Genomic DNA, 17,822 nt, shown 5'->3' with positions numbered 1-17,822 from the left:
TCATAGGCAGATCTGGGGATGGTGAAATATGCTATATTTAAAACTGAATTTTTTTAATGGTGATGTGGTCCCTGTAGTTCTAAAATGTAGTGTGCTGTTGTTTTCATGTTCTAAAAAGTGAGACAAAGTAGTAGGAAAATAACTGCACACTTGAATGTTCTGATGTGGTCCCAGATCTGGCTTTTGTGGTTATAACACACCCGGATGTTGTTATTAATTAAGTCTTTTTTTGTGGTTTAAAAAAATGCAGGACAAGAGGTTGAATTTTTTACTTTGAAAATCTATCATGGGGGTGTATATGTTAAAGAACCCATAGAGCAATATTTGGGGGGCAGCATGGAAAGTTTTGAAGGTGTCATTGCCATGAGAGTGAATAGAGCAATTGTATCTGACTTTTGCTATTATCTTGGATATCCTGCAAATGTAACAATGATGTATAGAATTCCAACTGAAGGTGGTGCACTTGTGTTGAGAAAAATAGATTCTGATGATGCGGCAACTGACATGGCTTGTATAGGCAAGCAAAATGGAGAAGCAAAAGTTTATGTTGTTTCTGAGTTTCACATTAGATTGATAGATGGTAAATGTGAGAGTGCAGTTGCATCAAACAGTTGTAATGCAACCGAAATAGAAGAAGAAGATGACTTCTTTGTAGACATAACATTTGAGGATGTTGATGTTGCTGATATAGAGGAAATTCCTGTTCACCTGGAGAAAATGAGCCAGCTTGAGAAGAAGAACCAGGAAACTTGTCAGGCTGCTGAAGTAGAACAAGGTGATGTGGATGAGGCTAATGATGCTGTAAACTCAGACTGAATGGAGGGTGAAAAGTTCCATGATAGTGACTATGATTTCAGTGAAGATGATGATGATGTCATTTTTCAAACTTCTGTTGTGCCTCCATATCAGGAGTTAGGTGCTGTAATGGATAAAGTGCGAACAGGAAATTGCCAAAGTAGAAACAGAAAGGCAAAGAAAGAAGCAAGACAGGCAGCAGCACCCAATAAAAAAAAAATCAGAGTCAAGGCAACTTCTAATTCACACCTACACCTTGATGAAGGAGATCAGATTCCAGTTCATGAGGAATCTGATTCGATGGTGTCAGATGAGCTAAATAGTGTGACTGATTCCTCCGATGAAGATAGCACAAGGAAGAAACCCAAACTGGTCAGATTCCGACCAGAAATGGACATGAATGATCCAAAATTTCATGTTGGTCAACAATTTGATGATAAGCAGCTATTCAAGATGGCAGTTGACAATTATGCAGTCAAATGGGGGAAGGATATAAAGTGGGTGAAGCATGATAAGCATAGAATGAGGGTGAAATGCAAAGCTGAACATTGTAAGTGGATGTTGTTTGCTTCTAAAATTGATGATGGTGATGATTCCATTGCAATCAAGACAATGGGTCCAGCACACACATGTGGCAGGACCTTTTACCACAAGAGAGCTACCTCAGGTTTCTTAGCAAGAAAATATGTGGACTTCCTAAGGATGAACAAGAGAATAACAGTTTCTGAGTTCAAGGATAAGGTACATGCAGAACTAAATGTAAACATAACTAAACCTCAAGTTTATAAGACATTCATGAAGGCAAAAATTTTGATCCATGGGAGCTACAAAGATCAGTACAACAGATTGTGGGATTATTGTGAGGAACTAATGAAGGCAAATCCTGGTTCTACAGTGTTCATGGAAACTACATTAGATAAAGATTCTGGAAAACAAAGATTTCAGAGACTTTACATTTGCTTCGAGGCACTGAAGAGAGGATTTAAATCTAGTTGTAGGAAGATAATTGGAGTTGATGGCTGCCACTTGAGAGGTCCACATCCGGGTGTGTTATTAACTGCAGTTGGGATAGATCCAAATGACTGTGTTTATCCAGTTGCATATGCAGTAGTTGAAGCAGAAAATAAGAGGTCGTGGAAATGGTTTATTGAATTCTTGAAATATGACCTATCCATCAATGATCAAAGAAATTGGAGCTTCATAAGTGATAGACAGAAGGTGAATAAGATCAACTGACATTGTTTATATATGTTTATTACATATATATGAATGCTTACTGATTGTGCTGAATTTGCATTTGTCTATTTTGCAGGGTTTAGGATCTGCAATTCAGGAAGCCATTCCAAATGTTGAACACAGACATTGTGTAAGGCACTTGCACAACAATTTCAAAAAAAATCATCCGGGTGAAGCATTGAAGGAAAGATTTTGGACATGTGCAAGGTCATCATACATGAGGATGTTCGAAAATCATATAGAGTGTTTAAGGGATTATGATGTAGCTGCTTGGAAGTGGTTAAATAACAACACCTCTCCCTATCACTGGTCAAGATCACATTTTCGAGTGGCTGCCAAGTGTGACATTCTCCTTAATAATTTATGTGAAAGCTTTAATTCGGTCATAATGGATGCAAGGGAAAAACCAATCCTTGGAATGCTTGAGACTATCAGAATCTATCTAATGGAAAGGCTTCGTACAAAAAGGGAGTGGATGAAGAAGAGGAGTGATAAGATCTGTCCAAAAATTCAAAAGAAACTGGAGAAGGCAAAAACAGAAGCAGCTGCAAACATCGCGAGATGGTCTGATCAAGATAAATTTGAGGTTACACATATGTATGGAGGCAAACATGTGGTGGACTTAAAGCAGCAGACTTGTAGTTGCAGGAGATGGGAGTTGACTGGATTGCCATGCTGCCATGTGATTTGTTGTATTTCTTTAATAGGTCAAGAGCCAGAAAGCCTTGTTCATCATTACTATTCGCGAGACAATTACTTGAAGGCTTATGAGCCAGCAATTGCTCCTTTGAGTGGGCCAAATGTTTGGGTGCAATCGGATAAAGATCCTGTCTTACCACCCTTGACGTTGAAGTTACCTGGTCGGCCAAAAAAAGTAAGAAGAAGGGAACCAGAAGAGCCTAGGCCTAATTCGAAGGGGGTTACCAAACTTTCTAGATCTGGCCTTGTTAGAATGACATGTACAAAATGCTATCAAAAGGGGCATACAGTGAGAAAGTGTCCACTGCTGGTACCTTCTAATGAACTTGGTGCATCTACCAATAAAAGGCCACCACCGTCCAACTCCAACAAGTGTAGCAAATGCAAGGCACTTGGCCATAACAAGAGAACTTGTCCACAAAATCTCAGAACAAGGGAGAACGCACCATGTGAATTGCCCCAAAAATCTGGTAATTTTACCTATCCCTCATCCACTGATTTATGGTGTAATACTTAACTAATGATGCTTTGATGTGTACAGATCAAGTGTTCGGGAAGGAGCCAACTGAAGTACCTCTGGAATCTAGCTCAATGCCAGATGTTCCAAGTGGTCAGCAATTTAGGATTTTTCCATGTAGTTCATGATAATTTTATTCTTGTACTTGTTACCTGTTTTAATTTATTTCATGGTCAGGTGATAAAGCACAGGCTGTTATAGATGAACAAGAGGTTATTGATTTACAGCCATCAGGTCAAGAAGAACTACCTGAAGTGCAAAAGAAATTCACCAAGTGTTCCTTCTGTCATGGCTTAGGACATAACCGGCAAACATGTGCAACCTGGCAAGCTCAAGCATGGAGAAAAAGAAAGGCTGCTATGACTGTTTTTGGTCCATTCCCTCCATCAAAGGGAAAAATGACTAGGAAAAAGGAGAAAGTAAGTTCAAGTAATTCAAACAGAAACAAACAGCATGTCTTGCACATTTGTTGGATAATGATTTTGACGACTTAAAACGAGACTGTTTATGGCTTTTGACATGTGCCTTTATTTGTGTAGGCACATAGGCTGTTGGATGAAGAAGATGATAATGTCGCCCAGTCAAGTTAATGGAGCTTGGGAATACAGCAGACTTCTATTTTGTGGGATATGCTCCGTTTTGTACATTAAGAGCTTCTGTTTTGTCAATGGATATAATTGGATTAACAATACGATTCTGTTTTGTACATTTGATGGGCTGCATTTTGTCTAAAACGAATTCAACGCTGAAGTAAAATTCAGCCTGCTATATTGGAATGTCGCACCTATGTTGATGACTATGAACTTGTATTCGCACTCTTCCTATACCATTTACTTTGACTGAATTCTTGTTGTTTAGCAGTTTATATGGGGTATTTGTGCGAGTAGGGATTATCGAAATATAGGATGAAATGCTGTCAAATTTTTTATACAACTTGAGGTGAATTTCTGTTAAATTTTAACAAAGACATCTTTCAAGGTAATATGCCCAACAACTGACAAAATCTCTCAATCATTTTATAGCGATTTCGTTTCAGTAAATGTGCCCAGCAACAACTGACAAAATCTCTCGATTAATTTACAAAAAGATCATTCGAGACAATGTTGAGAAATTTCCAACTTTGTGATGAATTTTAAAAAAATTCTACAAAAAGGGTGATTTTAGGTTTAATTTCCGTCAGGGGGGTCTTCGCATTTGTGAAATGCGAGCTCAATGAGCTCGCATTTCACAAATGCAAGCTTACAAGAGCTCGCATTCGTGGAATGCGAGCTCTGGTTATTGAGCTCGCATTCCACGAATGCGAGCTCTTCTCAATTTTTTTTGCAATGGTTTAAAGCAAAAGAAAGTATCTCAATTAATTTAAGGGATAATTTCAGAAACCTCCCCTGAGAGTTGGACGGGTAACTAGTGTGTCAGAGAGTTGCCATAATCTCCTTAAACCCGCATGCGGGTTTAAAGAGTATTCGGATATTCTCATATTCACCTATGCAAATCGAACCAACCGGATATCTTATCCGTATCCCATTTTTTTAAATAAAAATCTTATAAATTTGAAAAATAAAATCAAATTTAGATGTATTAGGGTTTTAAAAATATTATATAAGTGATAAAAATTTTATAAATTGTAAAAATAAAATCAAATTTAAATAATTAAATGTTATATTTGCATAAGAAATAATACAATAATCATAATAATGATAATACAATAATATTGGTGTAATAAAACTGCCATTAATTTAAATATTTACTTATAATGCCCAAAGAGCCTAATTACCAATTTTTTCTTCTCGCGTTCAAATATAACATTAACCCGCATGCGAGCTAACCTTGAAATAGAAAAAACACAGAATCCCGCTTGCGGGTTTCAGTGTTATTATGCAGGCGGGATTTTAACCTGCTTGCTTGTAAACATGTACCACATTGCTCTGAAATTATCCCTTAATTTAACTACCATTATAGCTATGCGGCAAGAGTTCAAGTATAGACAAATAAGGAGCAGTAAAGGTTCAGACTAAGTTCTAAAGCAAAAAAGCACACATCAAAAGCCAATTTCCAAGATGCCTCAAGCATGGAACCAAATTCTGAAGCATTGAACCAAGCATTGAACCAAATTCGTATGACTTACTTAACATGGGCTCACACCACTGAACTTTGGATTCATTTTGAGAATGCGAGCTCGCACTGAGCTCGCATTCACTGAACTCGCATTCTGATGTTGAGCTCTCACTGAGCTCGCATTCTCAAAATGCGAGCTCAATGAGCTCGCATTCTGAGAATGCGAAGACCCCAATTCCAGAAAATCATTCACAATACGCCCTCGTTGTAGAATCATTTTTTTTTTCATCACAATGTAAGAATTCACCCACTCCTCCATTTTCATGCATAAACATGTTCCATACACCCATGTCTACATTCCAACATTACAACATTCAAATTACATGAAGCAATTACTCAACTTCTAACTTCATACAGGAAGATCTAATGTAGCATTTTTAACTTGCCATTCCTTTCATTGCCACTGGGTAATAGTACAGCAATAACCATAATACATATGCAAATCACGACCAGCATTAGCCACTTCTTTGCTGCTTTCAACTTCCTAATTTCACTTTTGAGCACCTTGTTCTCTTCTTCAAGCTTACACATTTCAATTTTCATGACATTATTTTCTTCCTCAGCTTTCCTCAAATTCTTCAAAATTTTCGCCATCATATTTTTTGTCATCTGTTGCATAGGTGGATCATACCACAGAAAATAATTGCAGGCTTTTGGGGTCTACAATAACCATTAATTCCAGCTATTAGTTGTAGTAAATTATATAATACATCAAAATATACAAGTGATATGTCGTGATTAATTGTAAAAATTACCCCATAATTTATGCATCCATGAAATCTTCTGCCTGGGTTCGCCAATGTCCATGAAGTTACAATTCTACATTCTTCACGGCAATGGCAAATTACTGCTTCATTCCCATTGTAGAATTCTACCTTCTCTCCCTTCACCCCTGTCGAATGCCCACTTACTCGGCTATCCAGATTTGAGTGTTGGCTGCTACATAAACTTGAGGCGGAGTTGTCGAAATTTCTGCTTGATTGCATTTCACCTGCTTGTCGAAGTCTCTCCCTCAGTTTCTGCTTGTCAAAGTTTCTGCCCTAATTCCTATGAGCTCTGAAGAAGTCGATTTGCAGGGGTTTCTTTTGCTTATCGTGACAGAGCTGCCATTCTAGTCAAGGTGTTTAGACAATTATACCTGTCATTCCAATTATACCCCTGGTCCGCCGTGGAAAATACATAAAATGTGGTGGCGCCGCCCAAAAAGTCCTACATTGGACACGATAAAATTGTTTGAGGATTAAATTGGTGAAAAAAAACCGTGAAGGACTAAATTGGTTCAAGTGAAAAAGTTTAGGGACCAAATTGGCGATTTGCCCTCTGCGAAATTGGGGTTTTAGCCCTTTGGGTTTTATTTAGCGAGTTTCTAAAGAGCAAAAGTGCAGGATTTTGCGCAAATAGGACCTCAATTTTACTAAAATTCCATAAAAGCTATAAAATCCAAAGTAAAATTCACGTATCACACAGTTCAAATCGGTGATATTTATTTCTTTTTATTCTCTGCAGAGTTTTCATTTTTCAATTATTTGTGCTAAGGTAATTTGATATTTTATTTTTTTCTTTTCTTTTTTTTGTATGTTCAATTATCAAAAAGTGTAAAATGAGAAATAGATGCTATTGTACTGTAAGTTTTTTTGTTATCGCTTTTACTATGACAATAATTGTTATCAAACCCGGGCACACAAATTAATGTACCAACATAACTTTGATATACTGTTTGAATGAGATTATTTAAAGAACAAATGGTCTTATAAACAATATAATCACAACAATATATAGTTTTTATTTAGAAAAAGAAAAAAGAAAAAGAATTTAGTTAAGTTTGAGTTTTAGCTTTATAATTCTTAAAATTAGGACTTAGAACATCAATCCTATATACAAAATTGTAGTCACGAGCAAATCTATAGTAAAGGTTATCACCCCTGTCTATGGATGTTTATATCATTTTTAACGATAATAAGGATGTGGTGATTGGAGTTTCTATTTAAGGTGCTGATATCAATTGCCTAAAATTAGTCTTATATACACTTGTTGTGCATTTAATATATGTATGATATATATGCAAAATATGATTTTAAATTCAAATAAAAATTAGTTGTTACGCATAAAAACTCGTTTACGCAGTTTCAGTGTATAGAATAATTAATCCAAACACATATTAGCTCAACTCTAAGTGATAGTATGGATACTTTTTTGGTTGCTTCTCATCTTCAAAAGCAAAATATAAATTCAAAAGCACCTATTTTACTGCTTTTGATTCAAATATTTTTGCCTTCAAAAAAAAGGAAAGGCTAATACATGTTATGAAATAGCAAGATCCGAAATAGCTATATTTTGTATTTTAAAATCAAGTGCTAAATAGTGTCTAAATCATGAATTGGGCTTCATGTGAATGTCATATGATGTCAAATTGATTATTTGGACGATAACAAAATCTACAGTAAAGCCATAGCCTAAGTTCACTAAGGATTTTCCCAGCAAACAAAACCTCCTCTGCTAATCTGTGAATTAAAGTGTGAAATGTATTTCGTGCCCCAACTACTTAATTGGATAACATAAACTAAGGACTTCTGGGTGAATATGGACAAGAAAAATGAGAACAAAAATCTTGAAGAGAATGCCAATCAACAACCAGTCCAAACTATTCAAACAGCCAAAGGAAAGAAAAACACCCATAGCTTGATTCGTGATCTTTAATGACTTGAAGAGATTTTAATCTAATTCTCATTCAACATCAGTTACAGAATGGGAGAGGATTGGGTTGGGTGATACAAAAGAGAGCGTGTAAATGAGAGGTCTCGAGTTTAAGACCTCGAACCTCTCACTTACACTATTGAAAAGAAAAAAACTCAGTTACAGAGAACAAGCTCAAGAAAAAGGGAATCATATTAAGGGAAAAAAAAGTAAATAGAACAAGATTTTGATTTTCTAAAGAAAACTTGGAGTAACAAAAGACAATATCTAAAAATAAATAAATAAAAGATAGGACGAAAAGACATCAAGGGGTCAGACATGACCTATATATAACCCAAAAGTGAAGGAACTTGAAGAAGTTTTTGCAGGATATTTGCTCAAGCTAAGAGAGAGCATGCAATCCTTTACAGATTCAACAAGAGCTTATGCTGGCTTACCTTTTAGCCAAGGCAATTGCCAATTTTTTCAATATTTCACGATAACAATAGCTGTACTAAACTAATTCTCTCTGCTCTTCACTTCGATTGTTAGTTTTCTCCTTAGGTTTTCTGTTTTCGAGAGCAAAAACAGCAATGGTGTTATAACCATTTCTTTGACTTACCACTCCTACTAGAAGCTCATAGGAAGGATTAAGCAAGCATAACATAGATCGAAAAAGAAACCTGTAAGAAGCTATAAAAGAGATGTCCGATCCGACTCGAACAGGATTAGTGGAAGATCGTAAAACGGATGCAGGTATGAGTGGTTTATAACTCAAAAAAAAAAAAAAGAAAGAAACGCTGACTAGTATTTCACCATAGATAGATCAAACATTCCTAAATGCAAGAAGCTATAAATATATCAAAATCAGCTACCGCGATGAGTAGAAAATTCCGTGTCCAGACTTATCAGCATCTTCAAGGCCAATAAACCTCACATCTCTAGCTTCTTACAACACAATCTGGCACTCCTGCGAGTATCTCTTGAACGACCATATTCTTGCACGACCTGAAGGCTTTACAAATCCACCAATAATCATCTTCTTTAAAGCTTCTCCACTTTGCAAAAGACACTCAACTACCTCAAATTCGTATTCATCTTCAGAGAATCTGTTGATTTGTATCACCTTGACATGTTTTATGAAGCACATTTGGAGGACCTCAGACGACGGACACTCAAAATCAAAAAAATCATCATCTTGAGCCACCTGTCCATAAAAAGAATATTACAAGCAAAAGATCCCATGAAATTCTAATTCTATGGCAAAACAGTTGATCATTATGATATCTCACCTGTCGAAGAACTAGTTCTTCAATCCTAGGCACGCTTTCATTTAACTTTGATAGAGCGTAGCAGCTGGGCATAGCATCAATTTTCAATCTGATTAAATTGTTGAAAGTTGGCAACGACAATCCAAAATCAGCCAAAGCCTTCATTCAAATGAGAAAAATGCTTAGAATAGTTTAAATGAATCCCAAATTGTAAAAGAAGAACGTAAATATACCTCTAGGGAATATTTGGTTAGTTCCAGTGACTTCACACTTTGCACCGTATTCAAAAGCTTAAACACATGCTGACATGTTGCTTCATCATCAATCCAAGGAATTTTTATTTTGGCACTAACAAGAGATTTTGGGCTCTGAATAAAGTTTACCCCGTACGGATCAGCATGAAAGGCCAAAGATTTAAGATTGGGAGCATTTATACAGATGATAGAATTTCTGAAACATCCACCTTCATATTCCAAATTTTCAAGACTATTTGATTTGACAACAACAGTATATTCAGCTCTTGAGCAATCAAGGATCAGTTTTCTCAATGAACCGGAAATATCAACAACTTCAACTATGATATGTCTGAAGCCATATGTAAAGCGACTGAAGCCTAACTTCAGTTCTTCAAGTAAAGGGCAACCCTGCATAAGCCTCTTTATGGTATCCTTATCCACCAATCTCAATCTATCAAAGTGCAGTAACTTAAGATTTGGTAAACAAACAGAATCAGGGACAATCAAATCCACGTCTGGCCAGCCCAGTTTAACAGAAGTTAGTGTTCTGCACATGAACACTCCTGCTCCCGCAGGGGATAAGCTGTTGGTAGGATCGTACTTATATTCTAAATGAATTTCAAGTTCTTGGACTTTACTCAATAATGCAGTAGATAGCAATGCCTGAATTCCCGGCAAACAGTAATCGTGAACTCTCTGAATAGAGAGCCTAAATTTTCTAATGGAACGCACATTCCTGACCAGAATCACTCTGTAGCCAAAACTTATGAAACTAAAGAAACGACGAAAGTAAGCATTTTTCTTGTACTCGATGTTTTCACCAGAGGAGTCATAAAAATTGAATTGGAGATCAATATCTGGGATCAAAGTGAAAAGGTATCTCCATCTCTTGGATAGAACAGTGATAACTGCAGCTTCTTTGGTAGGGATGAATGACAAAATGTAGCAGAGAAGATGCTCTGGAAGATTACTGATCCTATCAACATCAGTATAATAAACATCATCTGGGATGGTTTTAACAGCCTTCTGTCTATAACCCGACATCATTTATTATCTCTTTTTACGTAGCATAACAGAAAGTGAAAGAAAGGGATTTTTTTCAAGAAATTTCAGATAAAGCTCTAACCTTTTACAAAAGAGGCAACAGAAATAGATAAAGAGAACCTGGAACCAAGAGAGGCTAAAACGGATGGGGAATTGAATTGAATCAGTGGAAGAAATCCCCCAACTGTTTTAAACAGTACTAATATTGCAGAGGAGCCAAGAAATCAGCAGCAGCAGCGTCCGTCATCTGTGGTCTTCGAAATTGAAACTCCTCCACTTCTTTTTTCTATCTACAAACCCTATATTATCTAAAATGAATTACATAGGTGTAGGTGTTTAGAGATTAGAATATACTAACGACTTTTAACTATTATTAACTTTTGCTTGAGTTAATTACAATTGTCCCTTAATATATATATATCCTGATTTTTAGTTTTCCCCCTAACCTTTATATATACTAATGTTCAAAGCACACAACAATGTGTGTGCAACTACTGGAAAAATATTTGTAAAATTTTTTGAATATATTTATTGAAATTATTTTCAAGAGAATTCGTTTTACAATTGACAATGAAAATGTGAAAAATTCGCAAAAATAAAATGTATAAACAAATAATTAATTGGTGGTAAAACATAACCATAACTGGTAGTTGCTAAAAAAAAAAGATTTATTAAATATATTGAGATATAGAATAGTAAGAAATACATGTTATTTGCTAAAAGGACTTGTAGTAGTTTAGCAAAAAAAATATAAAATCACAGAATGTGTTTACATCAAAAGGTCCCCTCTGCCATTATATATACTAGTATTCAACACGCACTCGATGTCTGTACAAGTGATAAAAAATAAAAAATCTTCTATTGAACTAACGAATGTAGATTTATTATTTCACAACAAAATCTAGTAGTAGGAAATTTAAAATGTTAATACAAAAAAATCATAAAAATTGAATAGAAAATTAAATCAAGCAAGTATCTATAAATGGTTATGTTTAAGTGATAAACATGTACTTCATTGGTTGTGTGATGTTAATGGTTGAGTTGAAGTGGATTAGTGGTAAGAAGTCATTTGAAGGATTAAAAAAAAAGAATTCTAAAATGACGATAAATTGTTTACACCAAATCATTTGCTCCCACTTCATTATTGTAGAGATTAGTTATGTGAAATGAAGTTAGTGGTCGAGTTGAAGTGAATTAGTGATGAGAAATTATTTAAAGAGTAAAAAAGAATTCTAAAAAGTGATAACGGATTGTTGACACCAAACCATCTACTCCTGCTTTATTATTGTATATGTATACACACGCACACATTAGTTTCAAGGGCCAACTGTGATGACCCAAAAAAAATTAAATTATAATTATTTTCTCACCTCCCAACTCTTTACATTTTTATTTAAATTATATTTTATAACATTTGCATTCATTTAGTGATTTACTTGTTAATTGATAAGTGAGTTTCTCTTACTTGTTTATTTTAACTTTTGAGCGATTAAATTCTTAAAAATTGTTGAATTGTGACTTATTGGTGAATTTGGCCAAAACCCTAGGAGAATATAAGTTGAGACATTAGTGAAGTTAAGAAAAACTTTGGGAGTTAAAAGAAGGTTAGAAGAGTTAAGGATGGATAGTAAGAAAGCTTAAATGGGAGACATTATTTGGCACTATTCAAAGTTGACCTTGTGAACCTTTCTTGTGGCTTGTATATTACCTCCAAAAACAACCAAAAAACCTTCATTTCTTCTTCTTGGCTGTACGAAACTTGAGAGAGAAAGAGGGAGAGAGAGAAATTTCTTCCTTCTTGAAAATTTTGAAGATCCAAACTTTCTTTCCACCAATCTATTTGCACCTTTGTAAGATCTTGAGAAAAAGAGACTCCTAGGGGTTGGTCTTGCCATCATCTTGAGTTAATCTTGCTACGGTTTGAAGTTTTGAAGAGATAAGTGACTAATCTACTTCACTCTTTTGTTTTTCAAACAATTGTGGACTATATCCTAGTAGATTTATAGCTAGAAAGATTGAATCTTTGATGGGTTTCTTTGAAACCTTGATTTAAATAGAGGACTTGAGGAAAAATTTCTTATGTTTCTATGGCAAGCAAGGTAGAGGACTTGAGGTTCATTCTTGTGATTTTATGATAAATGTTGTGATAGATTTTGATGCTTTAAAGCTTGATGTTGTGGCTTGTGTGTATATTTCTTGGAAAGCTTGAATCTTGGTTGGATTTGTTGCAAATTGTGGTGGAAAAAATCTGTTTTGAATGCTTCATGTTGGCCGAAATTTTTGAGTGTTGTTATCCTTATTTTTTAAGAAATTTTGGGAGAAATCTTACTCCACAAACTTTGTAGACATTAAACTTTGAGTGTGAGTTGGATTTGAATAAAAAATCATGAATTTGTGGGAAGGATGAGTCGGGTGTTGCTGAAAATTTTGTTCTGCAGGAGACTCTAAGCAGTCTTGGGAAATCTGCCGTATCTTGTTGTAGAAAAATCAAAATTGAGTTATGCTTCTTTCTTTTGAAACTAAATTCAGAGTACTTTCTACCGTGAAAATTTCAGAATTTTTCTCAATTTCTATGAATATCTGTAATTTTTTAAAATTGACTGAATTTTCACATCTGCTCAGTTTTTTTACCTGATGAAGCAGCAACTTGAGACTGGAATTTGTCTGTTTGTAGACAGAATCTCGCAAATGTTCCTAGGAAATTGTAGTCCTTTGAGTCTATATTCCAACAGTATAAAATTTATAAATTTTGAACTTACGAAACTCGAGATATGATTTTTAAAACAGTATCGCGCAAAACTAGAGAAAATTCTGTTTTTCTAAAGTTGTACTTGCTTTCATTTCCAACTTCAAGTTGGAGTTGTTGAATCATTTTGATTTTGGTTTTATGATTGGATTTGAGGTTTTCTCACAGTTTTATGCCTTTGAGATTGAATAGTGATTGTCGATTGTTCGAGACCGAATTTCTCTACTATCCCTTAGTCATTATTCGAATAGAGCGTGGCATGAAATCCTTATTCGATATTGCTAAAGGTTTAGTATAGGATTTATGAAGAAGAATTTTAGCTATAACTTGGTACTAAGATGGTGAATTTGTGGTTTTTACATTACTATGCCTTGTTAATCCCTAGATCACTACTTATATGTGGGTTTTCACTTAAAACTAGGGTCTTTTAAAGAACGAATGGCTTTTCTTCTCAAGTCGCTTATTGAACGTTATTATATCATCGTACTATATCCTTACCTTATTTGAAACCTTATTTTTCCCTATTTAGATTTGTATTTTGACTTTAGCATCAAAAGTTTTCCCTTGTGATTTGAGCAAGGATAGGCGATACTTTTAACTAAAAGCTTACACTTAGGGGCTCGACTACTTTATTCAAATATTTTAAACGGTGAATTTCTTTAGTTCACTTACCCTATGTATTTGGTCACAAGTTTTGAATGCGAACCCGCGGACCCTATCAACGAGGAAAGTTAACTTTTCTCAATGCGGTGAGTGTTCTAAATGCATGTTACACTTCATACTTGCTTGACATGCGTATGTTCTGTGAAATTGTTTGTTATTAAATTGTTTGATATTTGACTTGGGTGAGCATGTACTTTATCTTGCTCAACCCCTTTATCAACGAGGAAAGTTAACTTTTCTCAATGCGGTGAGTGTTCTAAATGCATGTTACACTTCATACTTGCTTGACATGCGTATGTTCTGTGAAATTGTTTGTTATTAAATTGTTTGATATTTGACTTGGGTGAGCATGTACTTTATCTTGCTCAACCCCTTTCTTGCTTGTACTTGTCGTGTTTTAGTTGTTTGGACTGTTGTCCCACCAACTCTTTATTATTAACTATTATTCTATGATTACTTTGGCTGCTTGGTTGGGCCATTATCCCACCAACACAACTGCATGTTGGGAATTCCAAAACCATGTTGGTTAGTTATTCGAATCGAGCCGGTAAGGGTCTAATCGATTAGATAATGAACCCTGGGTCTATTGTTTTGTCGAGTGGAGTGTTATCCCCTCGACTAATTGGTATGCTCGAGTATTACTACCACTGTTTATTGTGGCGTGCGGGCCCGGTATAGGGGGTGAAACGATGGATGGGAATTGGAGTAAAGCGGTGTTCTACGGTTATTGGTTTGATAAATGTTGACGGAGTGTCAACCACCTGCAAGATGTCCGAGCTACATGGGTCTGGCTTTTGGAAGCTGTTGTATCTTTGAATTGGATTGTTATTTCTTAACTTGCGCTTCAAGTATTTGTCTTATTCCTTCTTAAAATAGCCTTAAATTAAATGTTTTTGTTGGTTTGACTGCTTGATTTTCTTAGAACCTCATTGGGTAAAAGCTCACTGTATTTTTGTTTTCCTTAACAAGAGAAAGGTGTTAGCAGCCTGAGAGAAGTGAGCATGCTTGCACTTGATATATTTTGTATTTCATACTTTTGGGCTGTATACTACATCTTGAATTATGTATTAAGACATTTTGAAGATGAACGCTTCAACCTGTAATAGTTAGTATTTACTGGTGTTATTGAATGATTTACTCTTGCTTTTTGTCTTGAGGTGTTAGTGAATCCTGACGAGAGTTAGGCAGGTAGCTCGCTCATCTCTCTGGCTCGCCTTAGGGGAAAATGGGATCGTCACACCAGCTCAATATGAATCAATTTTGCATAAATTTTGTTTGTTACATACAAAAAATTTATGTAAATTTTGCATGAAAAAACTTTGGTTTATATGATTATAGTAATTTGGTAGTTACTATACTTAGGGTGATTATGAGTAATTATATTGGCAAAATATGATTAAATGATTGGCGTAAAAATTAATTTCATAAGGGTAAAATAAAAAATTTAAAAGATGACAAAAAGTGTTTTATACCAATTGCCATTGCTCAAACATTATATGTTGTATAGATAGCACTCGTTATATATAGTATACATATAGATATCTATATCTGTACAATAATAAAAGAAGAAAGGTGGCAGTTGGAGTCAACAATATTTAAGGGAGTTATGGGAGATTATATCACCACCCCTATCATGCCCATCTTTTTAATTTGTTTTCATCTTCTCTCTTTTCTTCCTTTCCCAAATTAGTTATTCTGTATCAATTTTTTTTTTATTTTGATCAAATATTAAATTCATCTATCCATCAATTTCCTTTTTAAAGCTTTTATTCATCAAAGAATTAAGTTTTAGTGCATTTACGTACTATTCGTCGTGAGCAATTGTAAATAGTTTAGTTTGTTTTTGAAATTAAATTATTATTATATTAATAATTTTGAGTTTGTCTTTTTATGTTTTTCATGAAATATACTTACCATTTGTACTTGTTGGTGAATTTTTTTTTTTTTTGCTTAAAAAACTAAAAAAAGAGTAGATAAAAAATTTTAATATTATTTTTGCCCCCACTAAAATTTTTTTCTAGCTCCGCCACTGTACTATATCTATTTTCCCATATAATAGGTCACTTAACAATCAGTGGCATTTAAATCAATTTCATCCATTCTTCAACTATATTGATGTAGAAGTTTTCTGGCCTTTTATCCTTGTGGCCTTCACAGAGTTAGTTACACAGAATCTGTTACAGAAATGATACCGACGCTAACAGCTAACTAACTGTGACTACTAACTACCCTTGTAACCGCCTTTTGAATCTTGCTCGCTCTACAGGTGACTGTTACACGGTTATTATAACATGGTATTTACACCTTGCTCCCTACATTATATGGTAATTGCATCTGTATGAATATTTCTACCGTATCAACCTCACAAAGCTTATTACTACTCTGTTGTAGCCTTCGTTTGCAAAGGAAATCGTCTAACCTCCTTGGGTGATGTTCATTATGAAGTTATCAAAGCAGCGGTTTCAAATCCTTGTATGTTTCATAGAAAGCTGGAGTTGGACGAGTATTCTTCTGCTACAGATAGAGGGCCCAAGACAACTTTGGATTTGTGATTGAGGAAGTCATCTATTGGACATGCATACATAGTTGCCTTTTATCTTACGATCGGGCAAAGCAAACATGCAAAAGTGATGGAAGCTCCAGAGCAAGATGACCAAAGGTTTGGCTGTTCTGCCAATTAATTTGTTTGGTCGTTCTCAAGGAAAGATACAAATACAATATGTCAGACACGACTACAAAGGTGGCTTTCGGATTCGAAGTTTTCATCTTCAAAACTCTCAGCTGGTGTAAGTAAACCGGGCCAGGGTCTATTACAATTTGGTCTAATTGTTGTACTTTTTACGTTATTTGATATACAATTACATTACATTATTTTATTTGCGATAAAAGTGGTATACATACATAAAATATTTGACATATACTCAGTACAATATTAGGATGTGTCTGTACACCAAAAATTTAAACATGTACTACGACTGGACGGCGACCCTCCAAGATAGTCGACCTGGTGGTGTAGTCTCTAGTTAGAGCATTCACCAGAGTTCGACCCCTGTCACAAAAATGGGGAAAAACCCAACAACCCAAATAAGGGTTGGGACCTGAAGTGGGTCCAGGTCCTTTTTTTTTACCCAAAAAAAAAAAATACTACGACTGGACGGAACTATATAAAACAATAATTGTACTGAATACTTGTGCATTACTAACCTAATAATATTGCTATTTAGAGAGAAATTGAGCATGCCATTGCGCTAATATTGCTCTATAGATTGTAATACTTGATTGTGAAGGCGGATTAGTCCAATTCCAGATTCAATGTGTCGAAAGTGAGAAAAGTATTTTTAGAGGGATGTTTTGGAAGTAACTCTTCAAAAGAATGAGAAGAGAAATTTTGTGTAATAGGTTGTGTTGCTTATATTACAGCACATGTATGACTCAAAAATTACATAATTTATACACCTATAATAAAATTAAAGCATGTGGTTTGTCAATTGTTAATCGTAATGTATTGTTAGTTTGGCAAAAAAAAAAAAAATGGAGAGAAACAAGCAAAATAAGGAAAACAAGATGGAGAGAGAATCAGAGAATAGATAAAATGGGGGAAAAAAGGTGGTGTAGGTAAAAACATGTATGCGTTTAGCCCTCAAACATAAATAAGAAAATATTTCAACTTTTTTAATTGGACAAAAAAAAAAGCATAAATAATGTCATGAAAATTGGTGGGACACAAAAGTCCAATTCTACGTTGATGCAAAGCGAGTACAACAAATTGAGTCCCGACCAGACCTGTTAATAGGAACCCAATAAAATAGCTGTTTGAATTTCCCGCG

General features: G+C 35.0%; 1 protein-coding gene across 1 annotated transcript; it reads right to left on the bottom strand.

Moving 5' to 3' along the window:
* Positions 1-8,984: 8,984 nt before the first annotated feature.
* LOC113735353 (F-box/LRR-repeat protein At4g14103-like) lies at positions 8,985-10,951 on the bottom strand. The gene is made up of 3 exons (XM_027262397.2): positions 9,540-10,951; positions 9,328-9,465; positions 8,985-9,242 (listed from the first exon to the last, which is right to left on the bottom strand). Exons 1-3 carry the CDS (start codon positions 10,587-10,589, stop codon positions 8,985-8,987), a joined length of 1,446 nt encoding a protein of 481 aa, XP_027118198.2. The 5' UTR covers positions 10,590-10,951.
* Positions 10,952-17,822: the final 6,871 nt, after the last annotated feature.

This window comes from Coffea arabica, chromosome 1c, assembly GCF_036785885.1.
Source record: "Coffea arabica cultivar ET-39 chromosome 1c, Coffea Arabica ET-39 HiFi, whole genome shotgun sequence".
Classification (NCBI taxonomy): domain Eukaryota; kingdom Viridiplantae; phylum Streptophyta; class Magnoliopsida; order Gentianales; family Rubiaceae; genus Coffea; species Coffea arabica.
The sequence above is the reverse complement of the archived record's forward strand: the minus strand, read 5'-3'. Positions and strand labels throughout refer to the sequence as shown.

What these genes read in the sequence shown, in the direction of transcription:
- LOC113735353 (XM_027262397.2), bottom strand. Translation starts at nt 10,589, where the DNA reads ATGATGTCGGGTTATAGACAGAAGGCTGTTAAAACCATCCCAGATGAT. An exon ending in TAACCAAATATTCCCTAGAG is followed by an intron (nt 9,466 to 9,539) that starts GTATATTTACGT and finishes ATTTGAATGAAG; the next exon opens with GCTTTGGCTGATTTTGGATT. An exon ending in AAGAACTAGTTCTTCGACAG is followed by an intron (nt 9,243 to 9,327) that starts GTGAGATATCAT and finishes TTTTATGGACAG; the next exon opens with GTGGCTCAAGATGATGATTT.